The sequence below is a fragment of the Colias eurytheme genome, chromosome 10 (genome assembly GCF_061535395.1).
Source record: "Colias eurytheme isolate Ceu_HAF_F1 chromosome 10, ilColEury1 Martin Lab GWU primary, whole genome shotgun sequence".
NCBI lineage: Eukaryota > Metazoa > Arthropoda > Insecta > Lepidoptera > Pieridae > Colias > Colias eurytheme.
This window is the reverse complement of record NC_142989.1, coordinates 7,776,853-7,788,918: the sequence shown is the minus strand read 5'-3', so window position 1 is coordinate 7,788,918 and position 12,066 is coordinate 7,776,853. Positions and strand designations below refer to the sequence as shown.

Genomic DNA, 12,066 nt, shown 5'->3' with positions numbered 1-12,066 from the left:
ATAGCGCTCAGCAAAACACGATGCATTCGCAAAAACAGTAGTGGAATAAACAAACATTACAAGATTGTAAGATAATACATATAATTAATTAAAAGCAGCTGTCAACTCACAATATATATCGACATAATAATGAACTTATATTTTATGTAGATATTTATTATGAGCACTTTTTCAAGCATGACATGGCATTATGTAAATATAAGAGAATGGAACGCCTTACATGATTCAGTAGCTTATTGTATTTGATGCAAAGCTATTTGAATTTGTTGCTGAGGGCGTAGATATTATTAACTACCTGAGGGTGCGTTAAATAGTTTGCGTAGAGTCATTTGTAGGTCACACGTTGCTTATTTCCTTTAAAACTAGGCGTTCTTAAACTTATAGTAAGGGATCGTTTAACCATAAACGGTTATATAAATATTTGTGAACCATTAAAGGGAGAAAGATAAGACATGCAGGAAAATTATGCTATTTTTGCGAGTGGAAAATAAATAGCGTACAAGAGCCTAGAGTTGAAAGAAAGTGAAGCTTTCCTAAAATTTCTAGAGATAAAATTGTAGATAAAACTGTCGTAATTATTATTACAATATAAGTAGGTACTCTATATTTCTGGTGCTTAACTAGAATTCATATATCGTATTTATTATTACTGATTTACGCAACAATGGACAATAACAACAGACCAGCAAATTTTAATAAAAACGAGTGCTCTATTAAATTATTAATATCATAAATAAACTCATTGATTATCACAGCGTAATTCATTAAATCTAAGCATATCACGGGAAAAAATAATAACAATTTCCGTACAATAATAATATGTAATGAGGACTGACACGTTTTGTAGCACGTTTCTCATGACAATGAACAACAGATTTATACACAGACATATAGATTGATATATGACTATTTATGTTCCGTATAAAAATTATGCAATCAAGGCTATTGACCTCGTTGGAGGTAAAGTAGAGCCAGCCAGAGAAATGACATACAAATTAACAATGCGACAAATTTATGTATAGTCATGATGTTTACGTTTTTTACTTTGTTTTAGTACAATTAATTACTTTGGTTGCTTGGCAGAGCTATTACGTGATTTCAATAATAACGATCTTTTCAATGTTATTTATTTAACACTTTATTGTGCAATAAACCAGATACATAAAATAACAGTTTACAATAAACAAAAGCACAAAGGGCGGCCTTATCACTATGCAGTGATTTCTGCCAGGCAATGTTATAGCACAGTATTACAATATCTATATATTGTAATACTGTGGTTATAGAGTTGACTTAAAAATCAATTGTTTTAATTTATGTTCATAATGAATGTCGAATGTTCATTAACACATTGATAGCTGACAATATACTTTTTGTTATCTATGTAAATTAAATGGCGTGCCTTAGTAAGATTATCACTGTGTGACCACTTTTTTTATATAAAAGTCGGGATCAGGTTTCAAGGCATATAAAGGAACACGATTACACGAAGAAAGCCTTATAATTAATTATAAATTAAATTTTATCTTTTCAAACAAGTACTCAATCAACGAATAATTTAAATTAATCACTTACATAAGTGATCAAAACACAATAAATCAACTGTCAAAATATCCTGTTTTAGAGGATATTTTTGGCAGCGGTATCTTTAAAGTACGGAGTAAAAAAACAGTATTTTTATCATTTGACCTATAATAATCGCTTAGGCTTTGCTTTGCCGGCAGTGTATACAAATAGAACCAGCGCTGTATATTATCTACATTCTGAAGTTAGCGCGGTCTCGGAGCGTGCGTGTGCGCAGATCGATTGCGCTTTACGATATTTATCTTCTGGGACATTGAATGTACTAAACAGTTGTATATTCGCGCGTTTTGTGATAATGTGAATAACCTTATTTTAGAGACTTCAAATATGTAAGTAGATGAAATTAGATAGTCCGTTGTTTATTTATTTTTGTATTATTATTTTTCTTAGTGTCAGTACGTAGGTACGGAGATTATATTAATTTTTTTAAATATACTATAAGTTTATTTTATACAAAAACTGAAGTGCCTGATATTATAAGAAGATTCCAGCAAAAACAATTAAATTTTATTGATAACAGGTATTTTCATCGTTATCACAACAAAAACGTACTTTTAGAATCGAAATGTATATCTTATTTAATTAATTTATATATAATTCTTATTCATTTTTAATTAATTTATATATTTAGGTAATAAATTAGTTGTCTATTTATTATATATCAATCTATTAACACAATTCCTTCAGGAACACAATAAATAGGTCGTTTGTTTAGTTATAAATAAGAAATATGATTTACAATCATTAAAGTACTTAATTAATGCTTGTGGATGTCGTAAATAAAAATAAATAACACAATAACTGAAATAATAATTAAGGTTTTACGTGAGCAATTATGATGATTAAAATTTTAATGAATAATTCAGATTAACTCAATAACTTTTGGAATCTCATCATTATGTACCTTCATATTTAATTACGAAATTCCCAAAGCCTAGAGCCTTTGCTAAATTAGAATAAATTGTTTTGAACTATGTAGGTATTTATGAAAATTACCAAATTATGTTTTTATTGTAAATTGTTTATTTAGTTTTAATTAAAATAATAAAGTAACTTCTTGATTAACATACATTAGTAAATAAAGTTAACTAACAATATTATTTTTAGGCACAAAATCAAAACTTGTTAAAGATACTTTCCTTTTAAATTTACCCAATTCTATATTAATAATAACATTCCATTGATTGATTGACCTATCGATTATTTTCTCCTATTATTATATTTTAATCAGCTTCACTATTGGGGTAGGAATAATTTTATTCAACTATATTTACTTTTTACGCAGACGCTACTATTATAGAATAGGAACTGACCACAGAGCAAGTAATATAGGGAACTGACTTTAAAATTTACGTGACTGACTCCTGCTATCCTGTACCTATAACATATGAAGTGGGAATAAAAGATATTTAAATAAATCAAAGGTCGTACTGGAACAGCCCAGAAATATGAATATTGCTCCAATAATAGATACAGTAATGAATATTTATGTTCAAGAGCAAAGTTCGACGATCTCACAAGGATTCCTTTCGTATTTATTTAATAAATAATAATATATGTAGTACCTATAATATTGATATCACTACATAGTAAAACAAAGTCGCTTTCTCTGTCCCGATGTCCCTTTGTATGCTTAAATCTTTAAAACTACGCAACCGATTTTGATGCGGTTTTTTTTATAGATAGAGTGATTCAAGAGGAAGGTTTTAGTATACAATTTATTAGATTTTAGACAAAGCGGGCGAAGCATCGGGCGGTAAGCTAGTTTTATATATAAAAAAATCAAATTGAATATAGATAACACTACTTGTTTCGTTACCGTGTAATTGATCGTGGTGTCTATTATCGATGTTTGGCACAGAGTATGCAAACAAAGGTTGTCAAATTATTTTGCAACTGTCATGCACCACGACAGTCGAGACCTTAATCTGTGGTCGCCACTTGTACTTCCGCATTCGATCGAGCCGCTCCTCTGCTGTGTGCGCGCGCGGCGGCCATTGAAACACGTGAAACGCATCGGATGATTGGGCGCAAATTCATCGAGTGCTGCAGCATCTCCAAGGTACGTGGTGCATTGTTTTTGCTGCTCACTATATTCCGAACATCGATTTTGTGTTAACGTAATTTTCCCTAATGTAGTAGAAGCCACCCGCTATTTCGGCTTGGTGCGATTCTACATTATTTCTGGTGCCGAAACCAGGGAATTTGCGTATCAATTATCATATTCAAAAGCTTATGGTATTACTGGTCACACGTAATTCATAATCTAAAATCAAATTCAATTCCGTTCGTATTAGGTTCTTTGTTTAACAAAGTAGGAAGTTGTTATAAGATCTATTTAAGCAAACACTTATTTTATCGGTGCTTAAATTCAACCGGCTTAAAACAATTTCATATTCTAAAACTTAATACATATTCAGAAGTACAAGTCAAAGCGTTTAATTATTGTAGGAACTAGTTAAGCAATCACATATCTCATCGGTGCTTAATTTTACACAGGCCTATAGTAATTTCACATTCCAAAACATAATTCATTCACGTTACAGTTTATCCTAACTACATAACTAATATTAAAACGTAATATTAGTTTAAATCGTAATATAAAATAATTTCATTTTATATTAAAACTCGGGGGTAAATTGACAATTATTCGTACGTCGAACATTCCAGCGGCTCGCGCAGCGCATCATCACTTTAACTTGTTATTGTAAGTTTTAATCTGTATTCATTCACATTACCGTTTCATGCGATTTTCATCCTTAACTTCATATGCGTAAAGGTGAAACAATAATTTCATTGTTTCATTTTATTTCATTGTTTGAAAAATTACATCGAAGATTAACTTTGTTATTTAATTGTTTGTGTTTAAACGCTTTTACATTTTGTTTATTCGATATATAAATTTAAATTTAATAAGATGTCTTTATTAACTAAACATTCAACTCGGAAGTTAGGTTCTTTGAAAAAATTAAAATCTAAATCGGTGGATGAATATTATACGACTAAGGACTTATCGACATTGCGTAGAAAACGTACTATAGCGCTTAAAAGATTATCGAAGGCGTTAGAAATAGGTAATGCAGCTTTGAGTGATCGTTCACAATACGACCTATTTTTATCGTATCATCAGGAAATTAAACAAATCGTTTCAAATTTCGAAAATGCTCATTTTAATATACTCGATCTGTCGGACGACGCGGATAATGAAACTGAAATTGAGGAACAATTCGATGAATTATATTTTCAGATACAGTCTATTTATATTAGTTTAACTAAACATGATACAAATAATTCGATTAACTCGAACATCAATTCATCGAATATCCGTTTACCTAAAATTACATTGCCACATTTTTCGGGCGATATCAAGCAGTGGCCTGTGTTTTATGATACGTTTAATTCTTTAATTCATAACTCAACGTCAATTTCGGACACGGAAAGGTTTCATTATTTAATTTCTTCTCTTAGCGGGGATGCGTTATCGGTGGTTAAGGCGTTCCCTATGACTCACGAATATTATCGCGACGCGTATGAAGCTCTTATTAATCGCTATAAATGTAAACGAACATTAGCTTTTACTTGTTGGCAAGATATTTTAAACACTAACTTCATGCATAACAACGCAACTGAGTTTCAAAAGTCACTCGACTTATTCGATGAAAATTTAAATATTTTAAAATCTATTGACTTACCGATAGATCGTTGGGATTTTGTTTTAGTTTACCATATTTTATCAAAATTAGACAAGAACTTACGCCGCGATTTTGAGGAGAAATATTCTAACGTGGAGTTGCCGTCTTATGATCAATTAAAGGGTTTTTTGCGTTCCAAATGCGAAGCCTTATTACGAGATACACATTTTTCTGGTGTGAACAAATCTTTAAAGCCTTCGACTACTCAAAATCAATCAACGAAACGTTTCAATTCAAATGCACTTGTTGCTATGAACAATAGATGTAATTCGAACGATAAGTCTAAAGTTTATTCAAGTAGCTGCGCGTATTGCCATAAGTCGCATTCTATTTTTTCTTGTCAAGATTTTATTAGTAAATCGATTGACGATCGTATGGCTATTGCCACTCAAAACAATTGGTGCTTTAATTGCCTGAAGCCATCACATCAATTAAAAAATTGTAAATCTATTTTTTCGTGTCGTATGTGTAAGCGTAAACATCACACCTTACTCCATCGCGATCATAACACTAAGATCGAATCAAATCAAATCGGGTCGTCGCTGGTGTCAAGGTCACATACGAATCATACAGTGCTGTTAGCCACAGCTATCGTTCAGGTTAAGGATGCTTCAGGTAATATGCAATCGTTTCGTGCCCTGTTTGATACGGGCAGTCAGAGCAATTTCATAACGGAATCAGCAGTAAAACTTTTAAATTTAACGCCGGCTTCAACAACCGCGGCAATTTGTGGCATAGGGGAAGCGGATGCACCTATTATCGGTGACGTCACTTGTTCTATCGGCACTAACGGTCGAATTCTATTTAACTTGGATATGCACGTCATATCTAAAATATGTGGCGATCAACCTATCGCTCAACTTAATTCATCAAGTTGGTCCCATATTAAATCGTTGCCGTTAGCGGACCCTGGTTTCGATATACCTGGTCCCATTGACATTTTGCTTGCTGCTGATGTATTCGCTGACTCTGTTCTTAATCAACATATCAAGGGAGGTGTCAACCAACCTACCGCGTTTAATTCAATCTTTGGTTGGCTACTTCTAGGTAAAACTAATATTTCATGTAGTAGTCTGTTGCAGACGTTGCCTGTAATCGATAATGATTTGGATTCATTGGTTCATCGTTTTTGGGAATTAGATTCAGTACCGCAAACTTCAATGCTAACTCCAGATGAGTTATTATGCGAACGTAAATTCGTTGAAGAACACACACGTGATGAATCTGGGCGTTATATTGTTCGTATTCCATTTAAGAATAATTCAGAACCTACATTTGAGGGCTCTCGCGAAGTTGCTCTGCGTAGGTTCTATGCTATCGAACGTAGGTTGTCACGTGACGCTTTGTTAAAATCGCAATATGTCGACTTTATGTCTGATTACATCGAAAGTGGTCACATGACAGTGGTTCCTGCAGCACAAGTTGGTACAGGAAAATATTACATACCTCATCATTGCGTTCTACGCCCTGACTCTGCGACCACACGCCTCCGCGTTGTATTCGACGCTTCTGCGAAGGATATGCATTCTAAGTCACTGAATGACACACAACTTATCGGCCCAAAGCTACAACCGAATATTTTAAATCTACTTTTACGCTTTAGGGAACACAACGTCGTCTTCATGGCTGATGCTCGTCAAATGTTTAGACAGATTGTAGTAGCGCAAGAACATCGTGATTACCAACGCATTTTCTGGAGGAGTTCTCCTGATGAGCCCCTCTTAGAATATCGTTTAAATACAGTCACATATGGATTAGCTTCGTCTCCGTTTCTCGCTTGCCGTACTCTTCGACAGCTTGCTGAAGATGAGGGAGATTCTTATCCACTCGCAAAACGAGTGCTACTGTCTGATGTTTATTGTGATGACGTCACAACCGGATTTTCATCGTTAGAGGTCGCTCAGGAAGCAAAGTCGCAGATTATTAACTTTTAAGTGTGGACAGTTTGAACTTAGGAAGTGGGCTAGTAATAAACCGCAGTTATTGTCTGATCTACCCAGTGATAGTTGTTTGACTGGATCCGTATCGTTAGACAATTCTGATAATCAAATTCTTAAGGTATTAGGTCTTAAATGGAATCCATCCACAGATACGTTCGTTTTCGAAATTGAATCTACTTATCGGCCATGTACTAAGCGTTCAATTCTTAGTGAACTCGCTAGGGTTTTCGATCCGTTAGGTTTTTTATCTCCCATCACAATTCAATCAAAATGTTTAATTCAGAAGTTGTGGATTCTCGGCGTTGGATGGGACCAAACGCCGCCTAACGAGATCATCAATACATGGAACAAACATCGCACTCAACTTAATCTTTTGAGTGAACTTCTGATTCCTCGGCAACTTACCTGCACGGATGCTGTATCGTATGAGCTACATGGGTTTTTGTGACAGTTCTACCCTTGCATACGGAGCTGTCATCTATTTACGTGTTACAGATGCTGTTGGTAATATTCATGTTTTCTTCGTTTGCTCTAAGGCTCGAGTTGCACCCCTTAAACATACATCGTTACCACGACTCGAGCTCTGTGCTGCAGTTCTTCTATCAGATCTTTACAAATTTGTAAAAGATACGTATCTTTCTCGTATTCATATTGATTCTGTATATTTGTGGTCTGACTCAACTATCGTTTTGTCTTGGCTGCGTTCTCATTCTTCGCGTTGGACAACATTTGTCGCGAATCGTGTCAGTCACATACAGGATATCACCCCTACAGACTGGTGGCATCATGTATCCTCAGGTGATAATCCTGCTGATTTGTGTTCACGAGGTTTATTTCCGAGTGAGCTTGTGCACAATGCCTTATGGTGGGCGGGACCGTGCTGGTTAACCCAAGGTAGTGATACTTGGCCTACGGATACAGCTGTTGTCACATCAAATAAGGAGAATGTCGTTATGGAGAAGGAGCAACGGAAGGTAGCTCTTTCCGCTGAAGAGAGAGCTCCAATCGAACCAACAATAATTGAATCTTTACTTAATCGTTATTCAACATTTCAAACAATCGTTAACATTTTGGCATTTGTATATCGTTTTATCAACAACTCTAAAAACCCAGCTCAAGCTAATCGTAATAATTTCATTAATAACGTTGAAAGACATAACGCATTATTAAAAATCGTTAAACATGTACAGAGTCAAGTCTTTTCGAACGAAATTGCTAGTCTTAAATCGAACAAACCTTTATCGAAACCTTTTCGAAAACTCAATCCATTTATCGATCGATTAGGTATTCTCAGGGTGGGCGGTAGAATTTCACGCGCAGGTTTAGAATACGAACAAAGGCATCCAGCCTTTCTACCGTCTGATCATCCATTAACGTTTTTAATTATCGACAACATTCATCGTAGCTACTTGCATCCAGGCCATTTCCTTACCTTAGAGCCTTTGACAGCTGTCCCTGATGAAGATCTATCAAATGTTAATATAAGTCGGCTTCATCGGTGGCAGTTGTTACAATCATTTCACCAGAGTTTTTGGTCCAAATGGAAACACGAGTATCTTAACTCACTAACACAACGCGCCAAATGGACTAAGGATTCTAAACCGCTTCAGATAGGCTCAATGGTGATAATTAAGGATGAAAATCGTGCGCCACTACAATGGTCTCTTGCCAGAGTAGTGGATCTTTTACCCGGTTCTGATGGTGTAGCTCGGATTGCAGTAGTTAAAACAGCGAAAAATCATATAATTCAAAGACCGTTGGTTAAGTTATGCCCTCTACCAATCGAGGACTAGCTTAAATCGTTTATCTTTCTTTTAGTATCGTAAGGTATCTAGGCATTAAGTTATCGTTAGCAATAAGATATCGTGTCTGTGTAACATCTATCGTGTTATACAGAATCAATTAGTTAGGTAACTAGTTTTTATCGTAATCAATAAGTATCATCAATAATTATGCGGATCATTCTTATCGTTCTCGTTCCCATTATGTTCTATTTATCGTCTGACCAGAAAATACCATAGGCATTTTGGTGGGCGGGATGTTTCGTTACCGTGTAATTGATCGTGGTGTCTATTATCGATGTTTGGCACAGAGTATGCAAACAAAGGTTGTCAAATTATTTTGCAACTGTCATGCACCACGACAGTCGAGACCTTAATCTGTGGTCGCCACTTGTACTTCCGCATTCGATCGAGCCGCTCCTCTGCTGTGTGCGCGCGCGGCGGCCATTGAAACACGTGAAACGCATCGGATGATTGGGCGCAAATTCATCGAGTGCTGCAGCATCTCCAAGGTACGTGGTGCATTGTTTTTGCTGCTCACTATATTCCGAACATCGATTTTGTGTTAACGTAATTTTCCCTAATGTAGTAGAAGCCACCCGCTATTTCGGCTTGGTGCGATTCTACACTACTTTAGTTATAATAATACCTATAAGTTTAGATAAAATTATCTCGTATTTTTGTTTAGAAAAGACGACTTATTTTATATAATCTTTGGCGGCTAACTTCAATATAAAAAATGAATTTGTTTAAAGAAGTGATAGGTCGATTGTACGATATATCCAAAACATTTGATATAAAGTATATTTTATTTTTGTATATCTAAATACCAATAACAATGACATGTAACCTGATAATCTGTAGATACATATAGGTAATAAAACTTTATAGAATAATATATTATATATTTTACTAATTCGGCGAATTTTTTAAGTCATGAATGAGGAAGGTTCTCATAGAGAGAAAACTCGAAAAAAGGGCAATAGGGCAGAACAACGTCTGCTGGGGCAGCCTGTAACAGCTGATAAATGTATTATTGAACTACAAAATCACTAGATACTATATTGCGCACTACTGTATTGTTTTTTTTTTTAGTTATTTACATTCCAAACTTTAGATGAGCAGTTTTTTTGCTGTACCTAACGAATATGATTTTAATGTTAAGTTCCGATAGTTCCCCATACAAATACATATAAATTTTGTCATGATCAAATTTCTTTATTTTATTTTCCCCTGAGTAGAGATCGTAAGGGTCAAACCGCAGTTTGAGCAATAGCTGTCAAAATAATTTATAGTTTGTACGAAAGTTTTTGACGCGAAAAATTATTTCATATCAAATGTAATGTAAGATAGTCTTTCGTTTTTAAATTTAAATCGTATTAAATAGAGAGAAAAAAACTGCACTGAGAAGATAAATAATCATTAGGTATATTTATTACTCACGTGCACTCATATATGTGCCAATGTCTACAGGAAATAAAAACAGTATCTATAACAAAAGCATGTTGATAAAGTACTTACTATCCGTAACCTATAACAATACTTATTTTAAAATATGCGTGCATATATGAATAATTAAATAGTAATTTGTTTACAACATTTGAAAAGATCATTTAAAACTGACTTCATTGATGTTTACTACCAGTATTGTACCTGAATATAAACAAGATTGTGTTGACAAAGGAAAACGAGCTTTGAATCATTGTTTTTAAAATTAAAATTAAATAACTCGGAAACAAACATAGAAGTAGCATCTAAATTTGTTTGTGTTCTGAGCTCTTATTTTGTACTATTTATAGTTTTAAAGAAGATACAATACGTAGGTATGTATAATAAAAAACAGAGTACACATTCTTAAATGCATTAGCATCGACCTATTTATAACCTATAAGTATGTATTAATAAATTTTATGAACATTAATTCATTTAACCAATTTAATAATGTTTCTTAAAAAATGTATAATAAAACATTTTAAAAGTAATAATCGAGTATTCACCTAATTAACAAGATGGAAATTTCAAAAGAAAAATGTAAAAGATACAGCGCTTGTAATATTAATTAAAGCATAAGAACAATTTCTTCTATTCAAAGCTTGCTATTAATATCTATTCTCGTCTGTCTTTTGAAGCATATCTATTTAGAAGAAAGATTAATTAAAATGGCAGGATATATACTATTATTAATAATTGCTATTGTAAAAATAATACGTCTAAAGTAATTAAAAATCTTAGTCAAAGCAAATAAGCTGTATACAAACTACAACTTTTAGATTCTTAAATAAGTATTTCGATAAGAATTTTAATTTAGTTTTAAACACTTCAGTACATGTAATTAAGTACTCCATTATCTGTCGTATTTTTATAAAGATAAACTTTTAAAAACATTTATCTTACCCAGCAGCAATGTAGCCTTGAACGTGTTATCTTACGAATTAAAACTACTCACATCTCCGTTACGAGATTATTTTGTCAAATAGTTTGTTTTATTCCAATGCACTAGCGTATTTCCTACTTCCTTATTGACCTTTGAAGTACCTTAATACATTGTAACTATCAGTTGGCATAATATTTAGATCAATCGTAATCTTACGACTCTTTATGCTAATTAGATGATATAGACACATATAATATAACTACTAGCTGTCCCGGCAAACGTTCTGACTCTTATCACTTAGGACTTTAGGATTATGAAAAATGTCCGGTTTTCATACCTACCCGATATGCACAAAAATTTCATGAGAATCGGTCAAGCCGTTTCGGAGGAGTATAGGAACGAACGTTGTGACACGAGAAATTTTATATGTTAATAAGATTAGATTAAATAGATTAGATTAGATTACAGGTTAATACTAATATCACTTTTAAACAAAAGTTAAAACATCTACTTCTGGCAGAACAGTAGTTACTGCATAGTATTTAAAGCACCAATCAACCAATCAACACCGCATCTCTTATCATTTAAATTCATATTCATATTTATTTATTTATTAATATCTATTATTTGTATTAGTTAAATCTATTTAATATTTATTTTTGTGTAGCAAATCAGTGGAAAGTCGAAAGCACACC

At 33.5% G+C, this 12,066-nt stretch overlaps 3 protein-coding genes across 3 annotated transcripts in view; all 3 read left to right on the top strand.

The window, feature by feature from the left end:
* Nucleotides 1–1,752: 1,752 nt before the first annotated feature.
* The window catches only part of LOC149905296 (alkylglycerol monooxygenase-like), a 31,369-nt gene continuing 21,055 nt past the window's right edge, over nt 1,753–12,066 (top strand). Inside the window, exon 1 of the mRNA XM_090106347.1 lies at nt 1,753–1,913. The gene's annotated coding sequence lies outside the window, so the exon portion shown is untranslated. The remainder of the gene's footprint in view (nt 1,914–12,066) is intronic.
* LOC149905298 (uncharacterized) lies at nt 5,741–7,210 on the top strand. Its single transcript, XM_090106564.1, has one exon. The coding sequence runs from the start codon at nt 5,741–5,743 to the stop codon at nt 7,208–7,210; it is 1,470 nt and encodes a 489-aa protein (XP_089962690.1).
* LOC149905297 (uncharacterized) lies at nt 7,651–9,009 on the top strand. The gene has a single exon (XM_090106563.1). It carries the CDS (start codon nt 7,651–7,653, stop codon nt 9,007–9,009), a length of 1,359 nt encoding a protein of 452 aa, XP_089962689.1.

Excerpts from the sequence above, each read along its gene's own strand:
- LOC149905298 (XM_090106564.1), top strand. The coding sequence starts at position 5,741 with ATGTGTAAGCGTAAACATCACACCTTACTCCATCGCGATCATAACACT.
- LOC149905297 (XM_090106563.1), top strand. The coding sequence starts at position 7,651 with ATGGGTTTTTGTGACAGTTCTACCCTTGCATACGGAGCTGTCATCTAT.